Source organism: Carassius gibelio, chromosome B22 (genome assembly GCF_023724105.1).
Source record: "Carassius gibelio isolate Cgi1373 ecotype wild population from Czech Republic chromosome B22, carGib1.2-hapl.c, whole genome shotgun sequence".
Lineage (NCBI taxonomy): Eukaryota > Metazoa > Chordata > Actinopteri > Cypriniformes > Cyprinidae > Carassius > Carassius gibelio.
This window is the reverse complement of record NC_068417.1, coordinates 9,362,523-9,381,857: the sequence shown is the minus strand read 5'-3', so window position 1 is coordinate 9,381,857 and position 19,335 is coordinate 9,362,523. Positions and strand designations below refer to the sequence as shown.

At 38.4% G+C, this 19,335-nt stretch overlaps 2 protein-coding genes across 2 annotated transcripts in view; both read left to right on the top strand.

Annotated features, from left to right (window-relative positions):
• LOC127987326 (uncharacterized) overlaps positions 1–19,335 on the top strand; it is a 256,216-nt gene that overhangs the window by 128,227 nt on the left and 108,654 nt on the right. The window lies entirely within an intron of this gene.
• Positions 11,209–14,300, top strand: LOC127987322 (major histocompatibility complex class I-related gene protein-like). Its single transcript, XM_052589603.1, has 6 exons — positions 11,209–11,438; positions 12,176–12,433; positions 12,518–12,781; positions 12,969–13,262; positions 13,835–13,978; positions 14,065–14,300. The coding sequence occupies exons 1-6, from the start codon at positions 11,393–11,395 to the stop codon at positions 14,079–14,081; spliced, it is 1,023 nt and encodes a 340-aa protein (XP_052445563.1). The 5' UTR covers positions 11,209–11,392; the 3' UTR covers positions 14,082–14,300.

The following is a 19,335-nucleotide window of genomic DNA, read 5'->3' as shown; positions in this document are numbered from 1 at the left end:
TGGCATAAGGCTAGGTGCGTTTCATTCCTTAGTCATGCAACCAGGGGAAGAATATACAATGCTGGAACCCAAAGTAGCTCAGATACAGACTCAAATTGAGCCCTGTCCAAAACCCAATGTAGACTTCAGTCAGTCTGCATTGGACAGTGCAGAACGGACTCAGCTAGAGACTCTGATTTACAAATATTCAGATGTTTTCAGTGCAAATGAGTGTGACTATGGTCGTACTGATTTGGTCAAGCACACCATCCGTACTGGGGATGCACAGCCCATTAGGCAGAGGGCTTACAGAACATCACCACATGTTTGAGCTGAGATAGACAGGCAAGTTCAGCAGCTCCTTTCCAATGATGTAATTGAGGAAAGTTGTAGTCCCTGGGCTTCTCCTGTTGTCTTAGTGAAGAAGAAAGATTGCAGTTATAGATTCTGCATTGATTTCAGAAAGCTTAATGCAGTCGCTGTAAAAGACTCTTACCCCTTACCTCGTGCCTCAGATGCTTTAGACAGCTTGGCAGGTGCACGCTGGTTTAGCACAATGGATCTGTCCAGTGGTTACTGGCAAGTTGAGCTAGACCCCAAGGATAGGGAGAAAACCGCTTTCAATACAGGCAGTGCTTTATATCATTTCAAGGTAATGCCGATGGGTCTTACGAATGCCCCTCCAACTTTTCAACGATTGATGGAGCTGGTGCTTCGTGGACTTCATTGGAAGGTTTGTCTTGTTTACCTTGATGATGTACTGGTGTTCAGTCAAACTTTCAGTGAACATCTTAACAGTCTTGAGGAGGTTTTTAGTCGTTTCCGTTCAGCAGGTCTGAAATTGAAGGTTAACAAATGTCATTTTGCACGCAGTGAAGTTTCCTACTTAGGTCATGTTGTATCCAGCCAGGGTCTGCTGCCAGATGAAAAGAATCTGAACAAGGTCCGGTCATGGCCTACCCCCAGGACGGTCACAGAGGTGAGTGTGTTTGTTGGTCTATGCTCCTATTATAGGAGATTTGTCAGGAGTTTCGCTGTAGTGGCCACACCCCTTCATGCACTGACCCAGAAAGGTGCTGTCTTCAATTGGTCAAGTGATTGTGAGGAGGCTTTTAGGTCAATGAAGCAGGCCCTTACTAGTCCTCCCATTGTAGCTCACCCTATATTCACACAACCTTTTCTACTATACACTGATGCTTCTCATGATTGTGTAGGTTCAGTGCATGCTCAGATGCAGGATGGGAAGGAACGCGTAATTGCTTACGCCAGTCATGCTCTCACTCCATCAGAAAAGAGATGGTCAACTTATGACCGTGAACTGTGGGCTGTGGTGTGGTCTGTTCGACATTTTAGACATTTCTTGTCTGGGGTGCCATTCAAGATTATTACAGATCACAAACCATTGTTAAATCTAAAAAAGGCAGCAGTTGATAATGATCCGACTGGTAGAAGAGCACGCTGGATACTTGAAATGGATGTGTATGACTTTACCATTAAATACAGGGAAGGGAAGCATCATAGTAATGCTGATTCCTTGTCGCGGTGTCGAAATCAGTGCAGTGTGTAATTCCCAGCCATACCACTGCTGAAAAGGTCTCCTTTTCATCTGAAGTGCCACTGGGTTGTAGGGATGTCCCGGTACTAGTACCGGTACCGAACGGTTCCTGGACAAATTCCAAATGGAAGTGATCATCCCTATCCCCTTGAAGTGAGGACTTTGGAGTGAGTAGGGCATGTGCGTGCCATTAAGTAGTCGTTAGGAAAGCACTTTGCTAAAGGAGCGACAAAATTTCCTCATTATCTTCAGCTGAGATGTTCCCGTGACAGCGCAGCATGTGTCCGTCAGCAGATGTCGCTGTTTTACTTTTATAAATGTCTATTTTTTTATTTTATTTTTATTGTTGTTAGCATAACCGTTGCAAATAAACATACATTTAATATTTAAATACGTTTTAAAAATATGCTACACTGTAAAACCCGACCAGTAAACTTAACTCAAACCGTTGGAGTAAACAGATTGCCTTGATTTAAACCCTGTAAGTTTTAAAACTTTGCATTTAAGTAATTAAGTGATTAACTAAGTGCTGATTGAGAATTAGTGATGAACAGCTGCTGTTAACAAACAGAATCACTGAAGAAAAGAGAAACACAAGAACTACTACAACTGACTTCAGACACAGACTTAGATGAAATCAACTGAAATAAAATACATGAAATCTCTCAAGATCTGATTAAACAACCCCACAAACAGCATCACCAGCTCCACTTATTCAGAGGTGGGAAGTCCAGGTGCCAAAGACTAAAAGTCCTGCCATATTTTTGTTCCACCCATGAACTCAGCAGCCGATTTCACCAGAGGAGGAACCAAGTCATTCCTTCCAAGTCCCAAACGAGTCTTGAGTCAAATCCCAAGTCCTCAAAGAGTTAAAGCTAAAGAGATAATTAAGTGACTAATTAAATGAAGATGCATTAGTGATGAACACCTGCTGTTTACAATCAACATCACTGAAGAAAAGAGAAACACAAGAACTACAACTGACTTTAAGCACAGCCTTGGATGAAATCAATTTAAAAAAAAAAAAAAAAAAAAAACTTTGCCACCATAATTGTGGTGAGTATTTGCTTCAGTTGATATCTTGAGCCTTTAAGCGGTTTTCACAAATTTGCTTCTATACAATTGCATTATTGTTTTGCAGCAAACATTTGTGCAATGCTGATACAACTCTTGATCTAGCAGGTGACTTATGCTTTTGATGATCGTATGATCTTGATTAAATTTCTTGATTAAATGAGAAGAGTTCGTGGTTTAGTTGTTAGAGAGAACTGCTGTGAATTCGCTGCTCTGTCTGTGCACTTTGGATGGGTTAAATACAGAATATGATTTCCGAGTACGGGTCACCACACTTAACTGTATGTCACTTTCACAAAAAAGAGAGAAATCGCATTATGCAAATGCCACCATATAATGCTTTATAACACTTTAATATTAAGAAAAAAAAAATGGATTTAGGCATTTAGCCATGAACATTTATCATGTGATCCTCAACAGTGGTGAAAATTATTATTCATACTGCGGTGCATTATGGGAGTAATTCATGTATTGCAACATGAAGCATTTTGTTGATTGTAACCATTGTAGAGATTCATATGCTGGTTCTTGATATCTGTGTGTGTCTAAAAAGCACTGGAGTTCAAACTTTTATATGTGTTACAAATAAAAAAAATATCCATATCCTGTAAATATTAGAGCAATGCTTTTTTTGTGTGCATGCTGTAGTTTCACTGGAATTATTCAAAACCTAGACATGTGATAAGAAAGAAGACAAAAATATTTGAGATATAGTTAAACCAGCTCATTGTAACTGTATGTTTTTCATATGTCACAGTTCTGTCTTCTCCACAACAACCCATGCAGAGCTACAGAGAAAGATCTAGTACAACAAGTCAAGGGTCAAGAGCACAATTAAACCAAACACTGATCTCCATGATGGTGGCATCTTTTTAACCAATAAAACATCCACATCTGATCCTCTGTAATTCTCAATAACAGCAGGTGTTCATCACTAATGCACAATCAACTTTAACTCTTTGAGGACTTGGGATTTAACTTGAGAGTCGTTTGTGACTTGGAAGGAATGACTTGGTTCCTCTGGTGAAATCAGCTGCTGGACTTTTACTCTTTGGCCCCTGGACTTCCCACCTCTGTACAAAACTGGTCTCTTAAGGTAAAAATCACAAGGGTACAGCACCAGTGACAAGCTATTGTACCCCTAAAGGTACAATTATGTACTTTATTTTCTGAGAATGTACCCTCAAGGTTACAGCTTTTGTACCCTTGGCATAGGGTACATAAAACATCACCATCTGATCCTCTGTAATTCTCAATAACAGCAGATGTTAATCATTAATGCACAATCATCATTTAATTAGTCACTTAATTATCTCATTAACTTTAACTCTTTGAGGACTTGGGATTTGACTCAAGACTCGTTTGTGACTTGGAAGGAATGACTTGGTTCCTCCTCTGGTGAAATCGGCTGATGAGTTCATGGGTGGAACAAAAATATGGCAGGACTTTTACTCTTTGGCCCCTGGACTTCCCACCTCTGCACTTATTAATAACCAGACTGACTTTATTTCTGTCAGACGTCTACAGAAGATCTTATTGAGAATGAACTAAGGTTTAGATGTTGATTTATTGTTTCATTTGAAGTAACCATGTTAGAGATTAGTGTTTGCTTTAGTTGGGCTCTTGACCTGTGTCTTCTGTCTTTGTCGTTTCTCTGGCTGTTATAACCGAGTGTTTCTAAAACATGTTTGTTTTATCTCAAAAGCCCAGAGAAAATATTAACAGATATTGGTTGTTATGCAGCTTTTTGGTGAAGACAACTGTCAATTATGGAGCTGTTTAGAGTCCAAAAACTGACAAAGTATGATTAGTTTACTACATTATAATGGAATATGTTTAAAAAGCCCGTGGTTTCATCGAAATCAGTTTACAAAAAATTACTGAACACTTTATGCACATTCATCTTTTTTCTATGGCAGTAATTAGTCACACACAGACATCAATAATCAGAATATGAACCTCAACAATGGTGACACACACAAAAAAAAAAAAAAATAGCAATGCATGCTGGGTATAATTACAGTACAAAACTAATATGCTCTCAGCATGCTCTGCTGCATTTTATTTTTATTATGGTCACCATTGTTGAGGTTCATATGCTGATTGTTGATGTCTGTGTGTGACTGCTTGACACTGTAGAAGTCCAAACTGTTTAGAAAGTCTTTTATATTAAATAATTATCACAGAATTACATAGAATCACTTTTACTGTATTATCTAACTAGTTAAACACACATTTAAACAGAAGTTACACTCAGATCATTTTAATAATTTCTAACTTCAATAATTGATGATTTTCATCAATGGGGTAAGTAAAAAATGCTAATGGCATTTCTTCTGGGCTTTTGAGATACAACAAACATGTTTCAGAAACATGTGGTTATAACAGCCAGAGAATACATAAAGCCAGAAGACAAGGGTCAAGAGCTCAACTAAAGCAAACACTGATCTCTAACATGGTTACTTCAAATGAAACAATAAATCAACATCTAAACCTTAGTTCATTCTCAATAAGATCTTCTGTAGACGTCTGACAGAAATAAAGTCAGTCTGGTTATTAATAAGTGGAGCTGGTGATGCTGTTTGTGGGTTGTTTAATCAGATCTTGAGAGATTTCATGTATTTTATTTCAGTTGATTTCATCTAAGTCTGTGTCTGAAGTCAGTTGTAGTAGTTCTTGTGTTTCTCTTTTCTTCAGTGATTCTGTTTGTTAACAGCAGCTGTTCATCACTAATTCTCAATCAGCACTTAGTTAATCACTTAATTACTTAAATGCAAAGTTTTAAAACTTACAGGGTTTAAATTAGGGCTGCACGATTAATCGCATGCGATTGTCATGCGTGTCTTTGTCAGTAAAGCCGGTTCTGTGATTAGCAGTAAATGTCCACCACCTGGTTTCAAATGGAGCGGCACTTCCCAGCTAGAATTTTCTTTGTTCTAAAATGTTCTAAGAACATTCCCATGGATTGTTCTAACAATGTTTTTAGCGGGTAGTTTTATTTTTGTTCCCAGAACGTTCTCTCAAAAGATAGGATAACGTTCTCTAAAAACATTCTACAAATGTTTATCAATAACATTATTAGAACATTATTCCATAACATTCTAATTAAGATTTAAGTGGATGTTTAGATGTGGATGTGTCTGTTTAAAAGTAATAGCTTGGTTTGATGTCACCATAATGCTGGTAAGTGTTGGCTTTAGTTGTGCAATTTGACACTTGACTTGACAGTGTTGTTTTTTAGCTGCTGTCATCTTTATTGTGGCTAAAACAGCAAACGAATATGTGGTTCAATGGTGCTGTTTGCTTGCTGATGATTGATGTGTCTGATTACTTGTTTTCACCCAAGCTACTGTGTGGTGTTAGTTAAGTATTATTTATTAAAGGGACTCAATGGTCAACAACCTGACACCCAGTTGAATTTAAAGCAGATAATTTAAAAAATTTAAAAAAAAAAATTGTCACACAAACATCAAGATTCAGTGTATGAATCTCAGCAATGGTGACATGCTTTATGCTGCAATGTATTCTGGGTACATCATGCAAAACTCATCCATAGCACCCAGAATGCATTGCGGCATGAAGCATGTCACCATTGTTGAGATTCTTACACTAATTATTAAGGTCTCTGTATGTCTAAGCATCCTATGGTTTGAAGTGATTCTAAAACAATGTAGTTTAAAAAGATCAGATATAAATAAAATAACATAAATTGTCAGGACCCTGTGTATTGCAACACATCTGCTATAGTCACTAATATTAAATTAATAGCGTAGAACAGACTCCTGGTAAAATCAGTTGATCAGATTGTTACATTAAGACATCTCTAATATCAGCCAGTAACCAACATTATCGAATGACATCTTTTTCTCAATGTTTTTACTGTAACAGGTATAATTACAGCAGCTAAATGAACGCTAACACTGAAAAGAGTCATACTTCCTAAGTACTGATCAGCATAATGGTGACATCAAACTAAACTATAATTTTCAATAAACCATCAACATCTCTGTTAATCTCAATAATAACTTGTTTACATTTATGACAGAAATAAATCTTGTTTATAATAAGTGAAGATTGTCATGTTTTTGGAGTATTTACGCTAGAGTTTGACACCAAACAGGGGTTGGGTTTTCACTTTCAACCAACATCTGACTTCTGAGCAATGTCAGTCCACATCTAGTGTGATGGGAAGCCGTAATTCACTGACAAGCTGTGCAATATCACGTTCATAATCGCAGATTAATCGCATGCGATTATGAACGCGATATCGCGTAGCTTGTCAACGATCTACGGCTCTGTATATTAGGTGCGGCTCCATTTGAAAGCAGCTGATGGACATTTACCGCTAATCACAGAACCATCTTTACTGATGAGACACGCATGACAATCGCATGCGATTAATCGTGCAGCCCTAGTTTAAATCAAGGCAATCTGTTTACTCCAACGGTTTGAGTTAAGTTTACTGGTCGGGTTTTACAGTGTAGCATATTTTTAAAACGTATTTAAATATTAAATGTATGTTTATTTGCAACGGTTATGCTAACAACAATAAAAATAAAATAAAAAAATAAACATTTATAAAAGTAAAACAGCGACATCTGCTGACGGTCACATGCTGCGCTGTCACGGGAACATCTCAGCTGAAGATAATGAGGAAATTTTGTCGCTCCTTTAGCAAAGTGCTTTCCTAACGACTACTTAATGGCACGCACATGCCCCACTCACTCCAAAGTCCTCACTTCAAGGGGATAGGGATGATCACTTCCATTTGGAATTTGTCCAGGAACCGTTCGGTACCGGTACTAGTACCGGGACATCCCTACTGGGTTGTGGGGTTCTTCCTGACGTGGGTCCGACACTGTCAGTTGATTTGACTGAATTACAAGCTCAGCAAAAGGCTGACTTTTGTCTTAGTACTGTCATGGACTGGAAAGAGAATGGTAATCAAAGGCCCCCACTAGGCAGACTGAAACATTCCCCTGCCACACTGAGGAAACTTTGGCATGAATTTTTCAAATTATCAGTCCAAGAGGGTATACTGTGTCGTAGAGTGAAATCATCTCCTCATAGCCCTTATGTTTACCAAGTAGTCTTGCCTGAGGTACTCATTCTAACAGCTCTTAAGTGTTTTCATGGGGAGAAATTTAGTGGTCATTTGAGTGCTGAGATTACTTTGTTGAGAGCTAGGAAAATGTGCTATTGGCCTTACATGTACCGTGATATTCAAAAATTCTGTGCTGAATGTGTATCCTGTCAGTCCTGTGCTTCCACCACTCCTCATGAAAGGGCCCCGTTACAGTCAATTCATGCAGAACGACCATTTCAAAGAATTGGCGCTGACATCACTGAGCTACCTGTTACTTCTCTCGGGAATAGGTATGTTTTAGTTGTGATGGATTATTTTACCCGTTTTGTCAATTTGTACCCTCTGAAGGATCAGCGTGCAACAACTGTAGCACAGTGCATTTTTGAGGATTACATTAAGCAGCACGGGGTCCCTGAGATAATCCATACAGACCAAGGTAGACAGTTTGAGTCAGATTTGATTAAACATTTGTGCAGACAATTAGGCATTGAGAAAACCCGCACCTCACCCTACCACGCCCAATGTGATGGTATGGTCGAAAGACTGAATCGAACCTTGAAAGACCAACTCGCCAAGTACATTTGTGAAAGTGGGGGTGAATGGGATAAATATCTGCCTCAAGTGGAACTGGCATATAACTCCAGTATTCATTCTAGCATGGGGTTCTCTCCTTTTTTTCTTGCACATGGCAGAGAACCACGGCTACCTGCAGATATCATTCTGAACTATAGTCCAGCTGTCACTTCCTATACACCAGGCACCCCTGCAGGCTATGCTCATGATGTGACCATGTGTTTGTCTTATGCTTTCAAAGATGCTGCTGTGCGGTCCACTGCAGCTAAACTTAACCAGAAATGGCAGTATGACAAAAAGAAATTTTTCCATCCGCATAAGCCAGGTGACATTGTATTTTTGGATGACCCAGCTCAAAAGCAGAATAAACTGGCTCCTAAATGGAAAGGGCCATACAAAATTCTGAGGCGAATGGACAAAGATAACTGCCCTGGGGTAACTTATGAAATTACTGATCCAAGAAATCCACAGTCGAGAAGGTGGGTGGTTCATCACAATCGCCTAAAACCTTACAGGGGTCCTTGGGAGTTGCCTGCAACTCCTAGTTCAGGCTGTGATCCTCCTGTGTTTGGTAGTGCTGAGGCCCTTTCTTTAGTTCCCCTCACTGCATTGTCAGGTGCTTTACCCTTTCGACCCTCAACACCGCTGTATGTGCCCAACCAAACTATACAACACACTACTACCAATGCAAAGACTGAACGTTCAAATCCAACTGCTTTGTTGACTGAACCGGAAAGTGTGCCAAGTCCCAGTGTCCCGGCCTCTATGGCCCCGGAGAGGGCTATATTGCCTTCTGAAGACACACCTCAATTATCCCGTAGTGGCCGTGCGGTTAAAAAACCTGAAAAGTTTAAAGATTTTGTTTGTTAAGGAGTTATGCACTTATTGGTTGTCTGTGCATTGTATTTTTCACTGTATTTTCACTGTAATGGATAATCTATATAGGAGAAACGAGGACATTTCCTTGTTAAGATAGGAAGACTGTAACCTTATGTTTAATTCATTATTTTATTTTACATTTTGTCAATTCATAGGTTATATATATAAAAAAAGGAAAAAGAAGAATAAGAAATTTTGGTGAATTTGTTTAGTAAGATTTTGGTGTATTTTCAAATGTCTTATGCAAAGTTTTATACATGTTTTGTTAGAAAGATATTTGGTGCGCCGGCTCCTTTAAGGCAGGGGCGCGCTTGAAAAAAAAAAAAACAAGCGAGTGGAGCGACAGTGTTGTGTGTTCGGCTGTTCATGCTGTTATGCCGATGCTTCTGATTAAAAGAAGAAACGTGAATTATCACCGTTGTAACCCGTGTTTTATTTATGGATCTACGTTGAAGAGACTGGAGTAGGTGCAGACAAAAATAAAGGGTTACAAAGACATCGAAGCTGATGTAAAAGCAAAGTGATGTAAGATTGCGATATATAGTAATCATTTATTCATTTCTTTTTCTTCCTCTTTTAAAAGTTGAACTGAATATTTTTATAGTTTTAAAATGTATAAAATACAATTCAAACTAGTAAAATGTGATGTGATGTGATTCTCATTTGAGGTTAAAGTGTTTTCTGTGTTACTGAATGGAGAAGTACACAGCAAAATCCCCAGTGTTAATTTAACACTCTGAGTGTGGATTATATAAACACTGAAGCAGTGTTAAAAGTAACACTGAAGCAGAGTTGAAGTTAATGATATAATTAAGAAGTTAATTGAGTTATGATTAAGCATTATTGAAGACACCTGATGTTAACAAGCAGAATCACCAAACGAGAAACTCACAATTTGTGTGTCACCATTATAGTGGTCAGTGTTTGCTTTAGTTGGTACTTTGACCCTTCAGTTATTAACTTTAGATTTTGTGTGGCTGTGCTAACTGAGTTATACCATACAGACAGACCACAGCAAAGGCAATCTTATGATATTGATTGTGGTTTGGACTAATTGTCATGGATTGACCTGAATGCATGAGTTCAGGTTTCTTTACTGTGTACATAAATAAGATGGATAAAAAAGTGATCCAGCATTTTTGCCATAATATGACATGTTTTCAAAACTTAGTTCTACATAAATAAAGAGTTCTTTAGTTTAGACACACAGACATCAAGAATCAGCGTGAGCATCACAACAACGGTGACCATCATAAAAGCATGTTGTAGCCAATAAAAACTCATCCATGGCTCCCATCATGCATTGCGGCATGAATAAATTATGAGCTGATCTGTCTTTTTAACTTTTTATTCTAACTATATTTTATTTTTGCTGTTTTTATGTGAATTTTTAGTATCTAGTTTTGTGATGTTCAGAGTTGGTCTGTTTATCTGGATATGCTGTTTGTCACCGTTGTTGAGATTCATATGCTGATTCTTGTTATTTGTGTGTGCCTAAAATTAAAACTCTTTAATAAAAAAAAAAAATCTCAATCACAGAATCACAAGAGATGCCTACAAAATGTATAGAAAATACAGACTCTTTCGTTGTGTAATCAAAGTTGTTACAATCAATAATGACCCATATGAAGAGAGAGTTCAGTGATTAAGGTCAAGCAATAATTACATTAAAACATAATCATCAACACCCAGTGATTTTTTTCTCTTGGCTTGACACACAAACTTTTAATTTAAAAAGTCACAAGCCAAGATCCCAACTAAAGCAAACACTGACCACTATAATGGTGACACACAAATTGTGATTTTCTCGTTTGGTGATTCTGCTTGTTAACATCAGGTGTCTTCAATAATGCTCAATCATAACTCAATTAACTTCTTAATTATCTCATTAACTTCAACTCTGCTGCAGTGTTACTTTTAACACTGCTTCAGTGTTTATATAATCCACACTCAGAGTGTTAAATTAACACTGGGGATTTTGCTGTGTAGGAGGAGAGAAACCACATACGAGTCTATCAATTCCCCAATGACTGGTAATTGCAAAGTTACATGTAGCTAGTACGTATAAAGTGGGCTATCAATGCAAGTAAAAGCCTCGTACCTAAACATCTGTATTGAGACCATATTTTTGGACACTTCTTGAGTAACCACTTCTTCTTTCTTTTGTGCTGAAGTCTGGAGTTTTTGTAGCTCGTTTTTGACAGCTACAATTGTTTGAGAGTCAGTTGCATGGATGTTTGTCCATAATGAAGTTCATTGGTTTTTTCATCTGCGTACCTTTTGTTTATTCAGGTGAGATTCATTTCATACCATCAATTAAAGGTTAAAACTTCTAGCCATAGAAGCTAACATGGAATTAAAATGGAAATAAAGATTTATCTGTCAGCAAAGTCTTGAGCTACTTCTGTGTTGAACACTGTGTTGCTTTAGTTATATCACTATATTGAATGAGATTTTTTATATGTTTAGTTTTAATTTATAGTTTTGTTTATTTTTAGTGATTTCATTGTGATTTGGTAATTTTAATAGCTGTAATATATAAGTAACAGACAATATTATAGTTTTAGTTATTTATAATCGCTGGTTGAACATAGGAAATCATTTTTTGTAAGTTTTCTGAAAAATAAATAAAAAATTTAAGTCTAGTTTTAGTTTATTTTATATTTTTATCTAGTTATATATGAACGACTAAAGTTATGAACATTGTCATTCACATTTTTCTTTAAAATATAGATCTGAACTTACATGATTGTGCATTTAATTCAGGAATGCTCAAATTGCTGTAAAATTAAAGCCATATGTATAACCAAGTTATATTCCAAATTTGAAGTGGATCCCACAAAAATTTAACCATTTCCACATGGTGAATTTTGAGTTTAAGGCTTTCCAGTGATGCCTAATTCATGATGGAACTGCAAAAGTATTGATTTGAAATTAAAATAAATAAATAAAAATAATCTGTATGACAAGCATTAATTTTAATGTGTAGTTTTAGTATGTTTGAGAGCTTTATGTCTTTGTTTGTTCAGAACTTCACACCTACATAACTTCATACACTGGAATAAATGGACATACAATCCCAGAGTTTTTTGCAGTAACTACTCTGGATGGACGACAGATTGATTATTATGACAGTGAAATAAAGAAGCTGATTCCCAGACAGGACTGGATGAAGGAGTTTATGTCTGGAGACAGATTTAAAGAATACACTGAGATCAGAGAACGAGTACAGCAGATTTACAAAAACAATATTCATCGTCTAATGGAGCGATTCAATCAGTCACATGGTGAGTTAAAATATGTTATACTACAGTTTCAAATGTCAAAGATATACATTGAAAAGGAGCAGTTCTTATGGCTTTTCTCTTCAGGTGTTCACACATATCAGAGGATGTATGGATGTGAATGGGATGATGAGACTGGAGCTTCACAAGGTTATGATGGAGATGATTATGTCGCACTAGATGTGAAGGCGCTCAGATACATCACAGCTGTACTGCAGGGAGTAATAACAATGAACAAGTGGAACAATGACAGAGCACAGCTTGAAATACTGAATCAGTACTACAAAAATGAGTGTGTTTACTGGATAAAACATTTCTTGATGTTAAGAAAAGTGGATTTGGAAAGAAAAGGTAGCTTTTCTTTCAAAAATGTACTTTTTTTAAAAAGTTGACAAATGTTTTATGATAACTAATGAGTTTGTGTTTCTATTTTTTCATAAATTGTGTCATTTAAACAAAATGTAGATGCATTTATTTAACTGATCTTATCTGAAGAAGCAATAACTATTAAGAATATTTATCTATTTCTTTTTTTTAGCACCTGAAGTGTCTCTGTTACAGAAGGAACCCTCTTCTCCAGTGGTTCTGTGTCATGTCACAGGTTTTTACCCATCAGGACTAACTATCACCTGGTTAAAAAATGGACAGGATCATGATGAGGATGTGGATCTTGGAGCGCTACTACCAAATGAAGATGGTACCTTTCAGAGGACATCTGAACTCATTATTGAACCAGAAGAGTGGGAGAAGAACCAGTTTGTTTGTTTGGTAGAGCACATGGGGAGGACCTTCCGGAGGATTCTGACTGAGGATGAGATCAAGAGTAACACCAGTAAGTTTTAATAGTTGTTTTTACACATTTGTAAATGCTTTTTATTCATATTTTATCTAAGTAGCTGACATTAGATTTTTGAGGTACATTTTTTCAACTAAAACTGAAATGACTAAATTGTTTGATGTTATAGAGAGATGATTATTAAAACCCTTTTACTCTGCTAGACACTGAAAATGCATTGAAGCTCTTCATTTTGGGTTTTCAAAGTGCATGGATGTTTGTCCATAATGAAGTTCATTGTTTTTTTTTTTAATCTGCTTACCTTTTGTTTATTCAGGTGAGATTAATTTTATAGCATCAATTAAAGATTAAAACTTCTAGCCATAGAAGCTTACATGGAATTAAAATGGAAGCTCGTTGAAGCTCTTAATTTTGGGTTGTCAAAGTGGTAAGCTATAGGCTTGTGTAGTTTTAGTTTGTTAAATTGTTGTTAGCTTCATATCCCAATCACTGAACACATAATTCAGCCACACTTCTGCTATTAGCTTTCATCCAGGCTCAGATGTAAATTCTGTTTAAAATATATTTATTGACTGACCTGATCTCAGTTAGATGTGTTTATTCCTCAGACTCTGTTCACTGTTGTGGTTCTACTGAAGCTGTGATCCGATTGGTCCTCTCTGCTGTGGTGGGCGTGGCTACTGTCATTCTTCTGGTTTATGACATCAGATCCAGAAGAGCTGAACAAGATCAAGCACAAGTTCACACATCAGGTACATGATTGATGATTTAATTTCCTGCATATTGTTTATGTTTTGCATTAATATTTATTAATTTATGCCTTTATTAATTTTTCCAGAAAGTATTGAAGTCTAAAGCAGATGCAGAACTTTAAACTGAAATGTGAAGGTTCTTCAAGTGTGTTTTTGTTCTTCTAGTGTTTTTGTCATAAATACTGATGAATATTTGTGCTTGCGCTCTCTAGTGTCAGATTTTAAAAATTCCAATATTTCTCTCAGATACAGATCTTTCTTTACTGTTGCTGTCAATGTTTCGTCTGTATTTGCCTTTATCAATAAAGTTTTATCACTCTGAGGTTCAAGAGTCTCTACATGATTTTTATTATTATTATTTTGAAGTTAAAGGACCTCAAGGGTGGGAACCGAACTCCGTCACCGTGAGAGCTTTGTAATTAAGTTTAATTGTATGTCGACACACTAACCAGAACAGTCTCTCCATGTTTCATTACATTTATTATGCACCCCCGGGAGGAAATCTAACTTTGTGTATTTTAACTATTTCAGCAGTGTTATCCATATTAAACTTTACATTCTTAAAACGTTATTTAAAATATTAGTTGTAAATTATTACATTATAATTAAGCCAGTTAGTTTTCTATTTGCTTTTCTATCCACAATAATAAACAATTAACTTGCTGTTGTGTGTCCTTTAACCAAAATACTGATCTGTGAAATTTTATAATGTACTGTACTGTACTCAATGTAATAACATAATAACGTCCTCTGACAGGCAACATTAAAGTCTTTGAATATCTGTAGTCTGGTTTGTGTCTGCGTTTCATCTGTGGATCTACAACATCATCTGGTGTCTCTCTCACGGTTCATGAATTCACTGTCTCTTTCTCGGCTTGTTTAGTGTGCAGGTGTGTGTCTGTGGGCGTGGTCTTTGTGTGTCTATTTAACCCTTGTGTTATGTTGCGGGTCAATTTTACCCGTTTAGATTTTCTAGTTCTTGGAAATACTGGTTAACCTATGTTTTTTTTCTTGATATTTTGTGACTTTTTCTCATTTATCATCATGAACATGCATGCAAAGTTTCAACATGCTGGTGTTTTTTGACATATGCAAAAAAAATTACTATTACGTTCGTGATGTTCGCGGGTCAATTTGACCCGCATATTTTAACGCTCTAAGGAAACTGTACTGACCCATAATAATACAATTTCTGGTTATATTTTGTTATTTTATTTTTTTACTACTTTATAAAGCTAAAAAATGAGGATTTCCAAACTTATTTCAGTGCAGAAAAAGAGAAAAATATTTTGTCAACCACATATGGTAAAAATTACCTATTATTTATTTTTTCAAGCTACCTGGAATAATATTAAACCTTTTTTCTTTTCTTGATATTTTATGATTTTTTCTCATTTATCATCATGGACATGCATGCAAAGTTTCAACATGCTGGTGTTTTTTGACATATACAAGCAAAATCACTATTATGTTTGTGATGTTCGCTGGTCAATTTGACTCTCATAGGCAGCTATTCAAAAGAACTGTACAGATACAAAATAAAAACATTTATTTAATATATGTCAGGGCATCAACTCCAGTTATAAATTGTACATCTATCTAAAAGTGCTCTAACCCTAACCAAACACACTTCAAAAAGCTAAATCATGGTGTTCACAATTAATGGCAAATTACAAATGACAAACCTGAGCTACCCAGAGAGATTGTGAACATACATTTAATTGTTCAGTTATGATGTTCTAAGAAAAAAAAAGTTACACAAATATATATACAAATTAAGTCAGCATACTGTTTATTTTTGCAAATTTTGTCAAAACAAAACAGTTTTAAAAAAATGTTTAAAAAACGTTTTCATTAAATCATATCTTCAGATATATTTCTGGGGGAATATTTGACAAATGTTGATAATAAAAGTTTACAGTTTGTACCTGAATCTTTATTGTTTTTCATAGTGTGATTTTTGAGGAATTGTATTGAATCCAATTAGGGTCAATTTGACCCGCTCCATAAGGGGTGTGCACAGAAATCGAACAGTGCACAAGGGTTAAGTGCAGTAACTGGTGTCTCGTGTTGTCAGATCGTTGTGGTTCTTCCTTGTGTTCTGTCCTGTTCTCCTGCTGTGTTGGATCACAGAGGATCATCACTGTTGTCCACCGAGGTCCCTGCGTCACCCACCATCAGAGCTTGTGACTGTCGCCACTCTCCTTCTGTGTTGTGGACTACATTACTATCTGTTTGTCTGACCATTTACATATCTTGTCATTAAACTGCCTTGCAGCTGGCGCTTCCGCCTGGAATGAGTTCACCTCTTGTAACATGGTGAGGATGAGTCAACAAGAGGAAAGCATCGCCAACACCGGTCACGAGATACAAGCTCTTGTGGTGCAGATGTCTGAGCTCACCCAACAGCTCCAACATCTGAGAAGCCCCACTGCGACACCCCCATCCCAGTTCTACCAGTTTCTCCCGAGCTGCCTTATCAACACGAGCCCCGTTTACCCACACAAGATGGATACTCAGGTGATCCCAAGTATTGCAGCATCCAATACTTGCCCGTGCATGTGGGTAGAGCTCCGCCTTCCAAGGAGGACAGAGATAGGGGTAGATCCCAGGGACTTTGCCTCAACTGCGGGGGGGGGGGGGGGGGGGGGGGTGGGCCACTTCATTCACTCATGCCCGGTAAAAGGATCAAGCCTGGTAGTAACTATGAGGCTACTATCTGGTGGGATTTCCGCCAAGAAGACCTCATTGACACACCTCCCGGTAAGGTGGTCAACCCACACACATGACACTGGGGCACTACTGGACTCTAGGGCTGAAGGCAATTTTCTGGATTATAAACTGGCACAACAGCTCCACATCTCCATGTTTCCCTTCACTCACAAGATTTCCGTTAATGCGCTAAATGGAGAGCAACTCCCTTTCATTTCCCATATTACCAGTCCCGTAACCCTCATCACCTCTGGCAACCATTCCGAGAACATTACATTCCTCCTTATGGACTCATAACTGGCACCCATAGTCCTTGGTCACCCCTGGCTCACTCTACACAATCCCAGTATCCAGGGGTGCTGCACAAGATCCCGGGCCCTATGCATAGGCAGTTCCCAATGCCCCCCACCCCCTTGAAAATATATATTCCAGACTTTTCAAGGGCCCTCTCTTCCTTTGGGGCCCTGGTAATCAGTACTGGTTTTACCCCCAGTCCGGCGCCCCTGCCAGTATCGATTGGGTACACAATTCTGTGTCTGTGTCACATTCCCATGTCATAAGTCTTGTCTTGTGTCTGCTTGTTCCTCTGTGCCTGTTTCTGTGTTCCAGGAAAAGGCAGTGAATTTGTCTACCGCACCCGAGGAGTACCAGGACCTGAGGGAAGAAGGATGGATCTCTGCGACCGTGTATCGATTACCGGGGGCTGAACAACATCATGGTAAAGAATACTTATCCTTTTCCGTTGATGTTTTCAGCCTTCGAACGGTTACAGGGAGCATTTTCACAAAATTGGATTTACGTAATGCTTATTATTTGGTCCGCATAAGGGAGGGCGATGAATGGAAGACCACTTTTAATACCCCTAGGGGGCACTTTGAATACTTAGTGATGCCCTTCGGGCTGTCCAACTCCACAGCGGTCTTCCAAGCACTCGTTAATGACGTGCTGAGAGATACGGTTGACCAGTTCATATATGTTTACCTGTATGTCATATAGATTTTTTTCCTCTTCTCTCCAGGATCAAGTTCAGCAAGTCAGACGAGTCTAGACTTTTTGTCCAGCTGGAGAAATACGTTTTTCATGCAGAGTCTGTTCCTTTCCTAGGGTACATCGTCTTGTCTAACAGAGTGCGAATGGATCCTGACAAGGTTAGGGCTGTGATAGATTAGCTAAGTCCAGATTCCCGTAAGGCCCTACAGAGATTTCTGAGGTTCGCCAATTTCTATCAGCGTTTTATTCGCAAATACAGCCAACTAGCCGCACCTCTGACTGCATTGACCTCCCCCAGAATGACGTTCAGGTGATCCGATACAGGTGAGGCTTTATTTGCCAAACTGAAGAGTCACTTTGTTTCGGTTCCCACCCTCGCTGCCCCTGATTCATTGCGTCAGCTCGTGGTGGAGGTCGACGCATCAGAGGTGGGGGTAGGAGCAGTACTTTCTCAACATTCTTCCTCAGACGACATCCACAGTTTTGTCTTGGCTTGCTCAGTTTGTGCCACTGGTAAGACTTCCATTCGACCTCCAGATGGGTTACTTCAACCGCTGTCAGTCCCTTCGAGACCCTGGTCCCACATCGCTCTAGATTTTTTTATCACCCTCCCAGGATAAGACAGTCATTTTGACCGCCGTGGACCAGTTCTCGAAGATGGCTCATTTTATTCCCTTGCCTAAATTACCCTCCGCCAAGGAGACAGCGGTTACTGTTGTAGATAACATCTTTCATTTACATGGCCTCCCGATAGACGTGGTTTCTGATAGGGGGGGACCCTGTGTGTCCAATTTGTATCCACATTTTGGCAAGAATTTTGAAAATTACTGGGGGTGAGTGTCAGTTTATCTTCGGAGTTTCATCCCCAAAGCAATGGACAAAGTGAGAAAGCCAACCAGGATTTGGAGAGAGTGTTGCGATGTTTGGTTTCCAAGAATCCTTCCCCTTGGAGTCAGCAACTCTCGATGGTGGGTACGCCCACAATTCGTTACCAGTGTCATCCACGGGCCTTTCTCCATTTGAATGTAGTTTAGGTTACCAGCCACTAATTTTTCCCAGTATGGAATCCGAAGTCGCGGTCCCCTCCGCTCACGCCTTCATCCAGAGGTGCCGTCACACCTGGAGAAGAGCCTGAGAGACTCTGCTCCAGGGGCGTGGTCTTTGATCATGACTGATTAACAGCACAGCACTGGATCACCAAGGATCATCAATGTTGTCCACCGAGGTCCCTGCGTCACCCACCATCAGAGCTTGTGACCGTCGCCACTCTCCTTCTGTGTTGTGGACAACATTACTGTCTGTTTGTCTGACCATTTACATATCTTGTCATTAAACCGCCTTGCACTTGCATCATGCCTCTGATTCGTTACAGTCTCAGTCTGAATCTGAATCAGAAAATACTTTAATCCACACAATTCTAGCAGGTGATCTGTTCCTGCTCCATAAAGCCATTAGAGAAACTCTGAAATCAGTCTGAAAGGAGAAACAATTGAGACATTTGATAAGAAATGAAGAACAAAAGAGTTGAAGACAGTTACAGGGGAGAGCAGAGCTAAAATGTTGAGTGTAAAATATGATCATTATTGTGTATTCTGTCTATCACAATATACACTGCTCAGTTTCTCCAAAAGAGAAGACAAAGGTTTGTGTTTAAT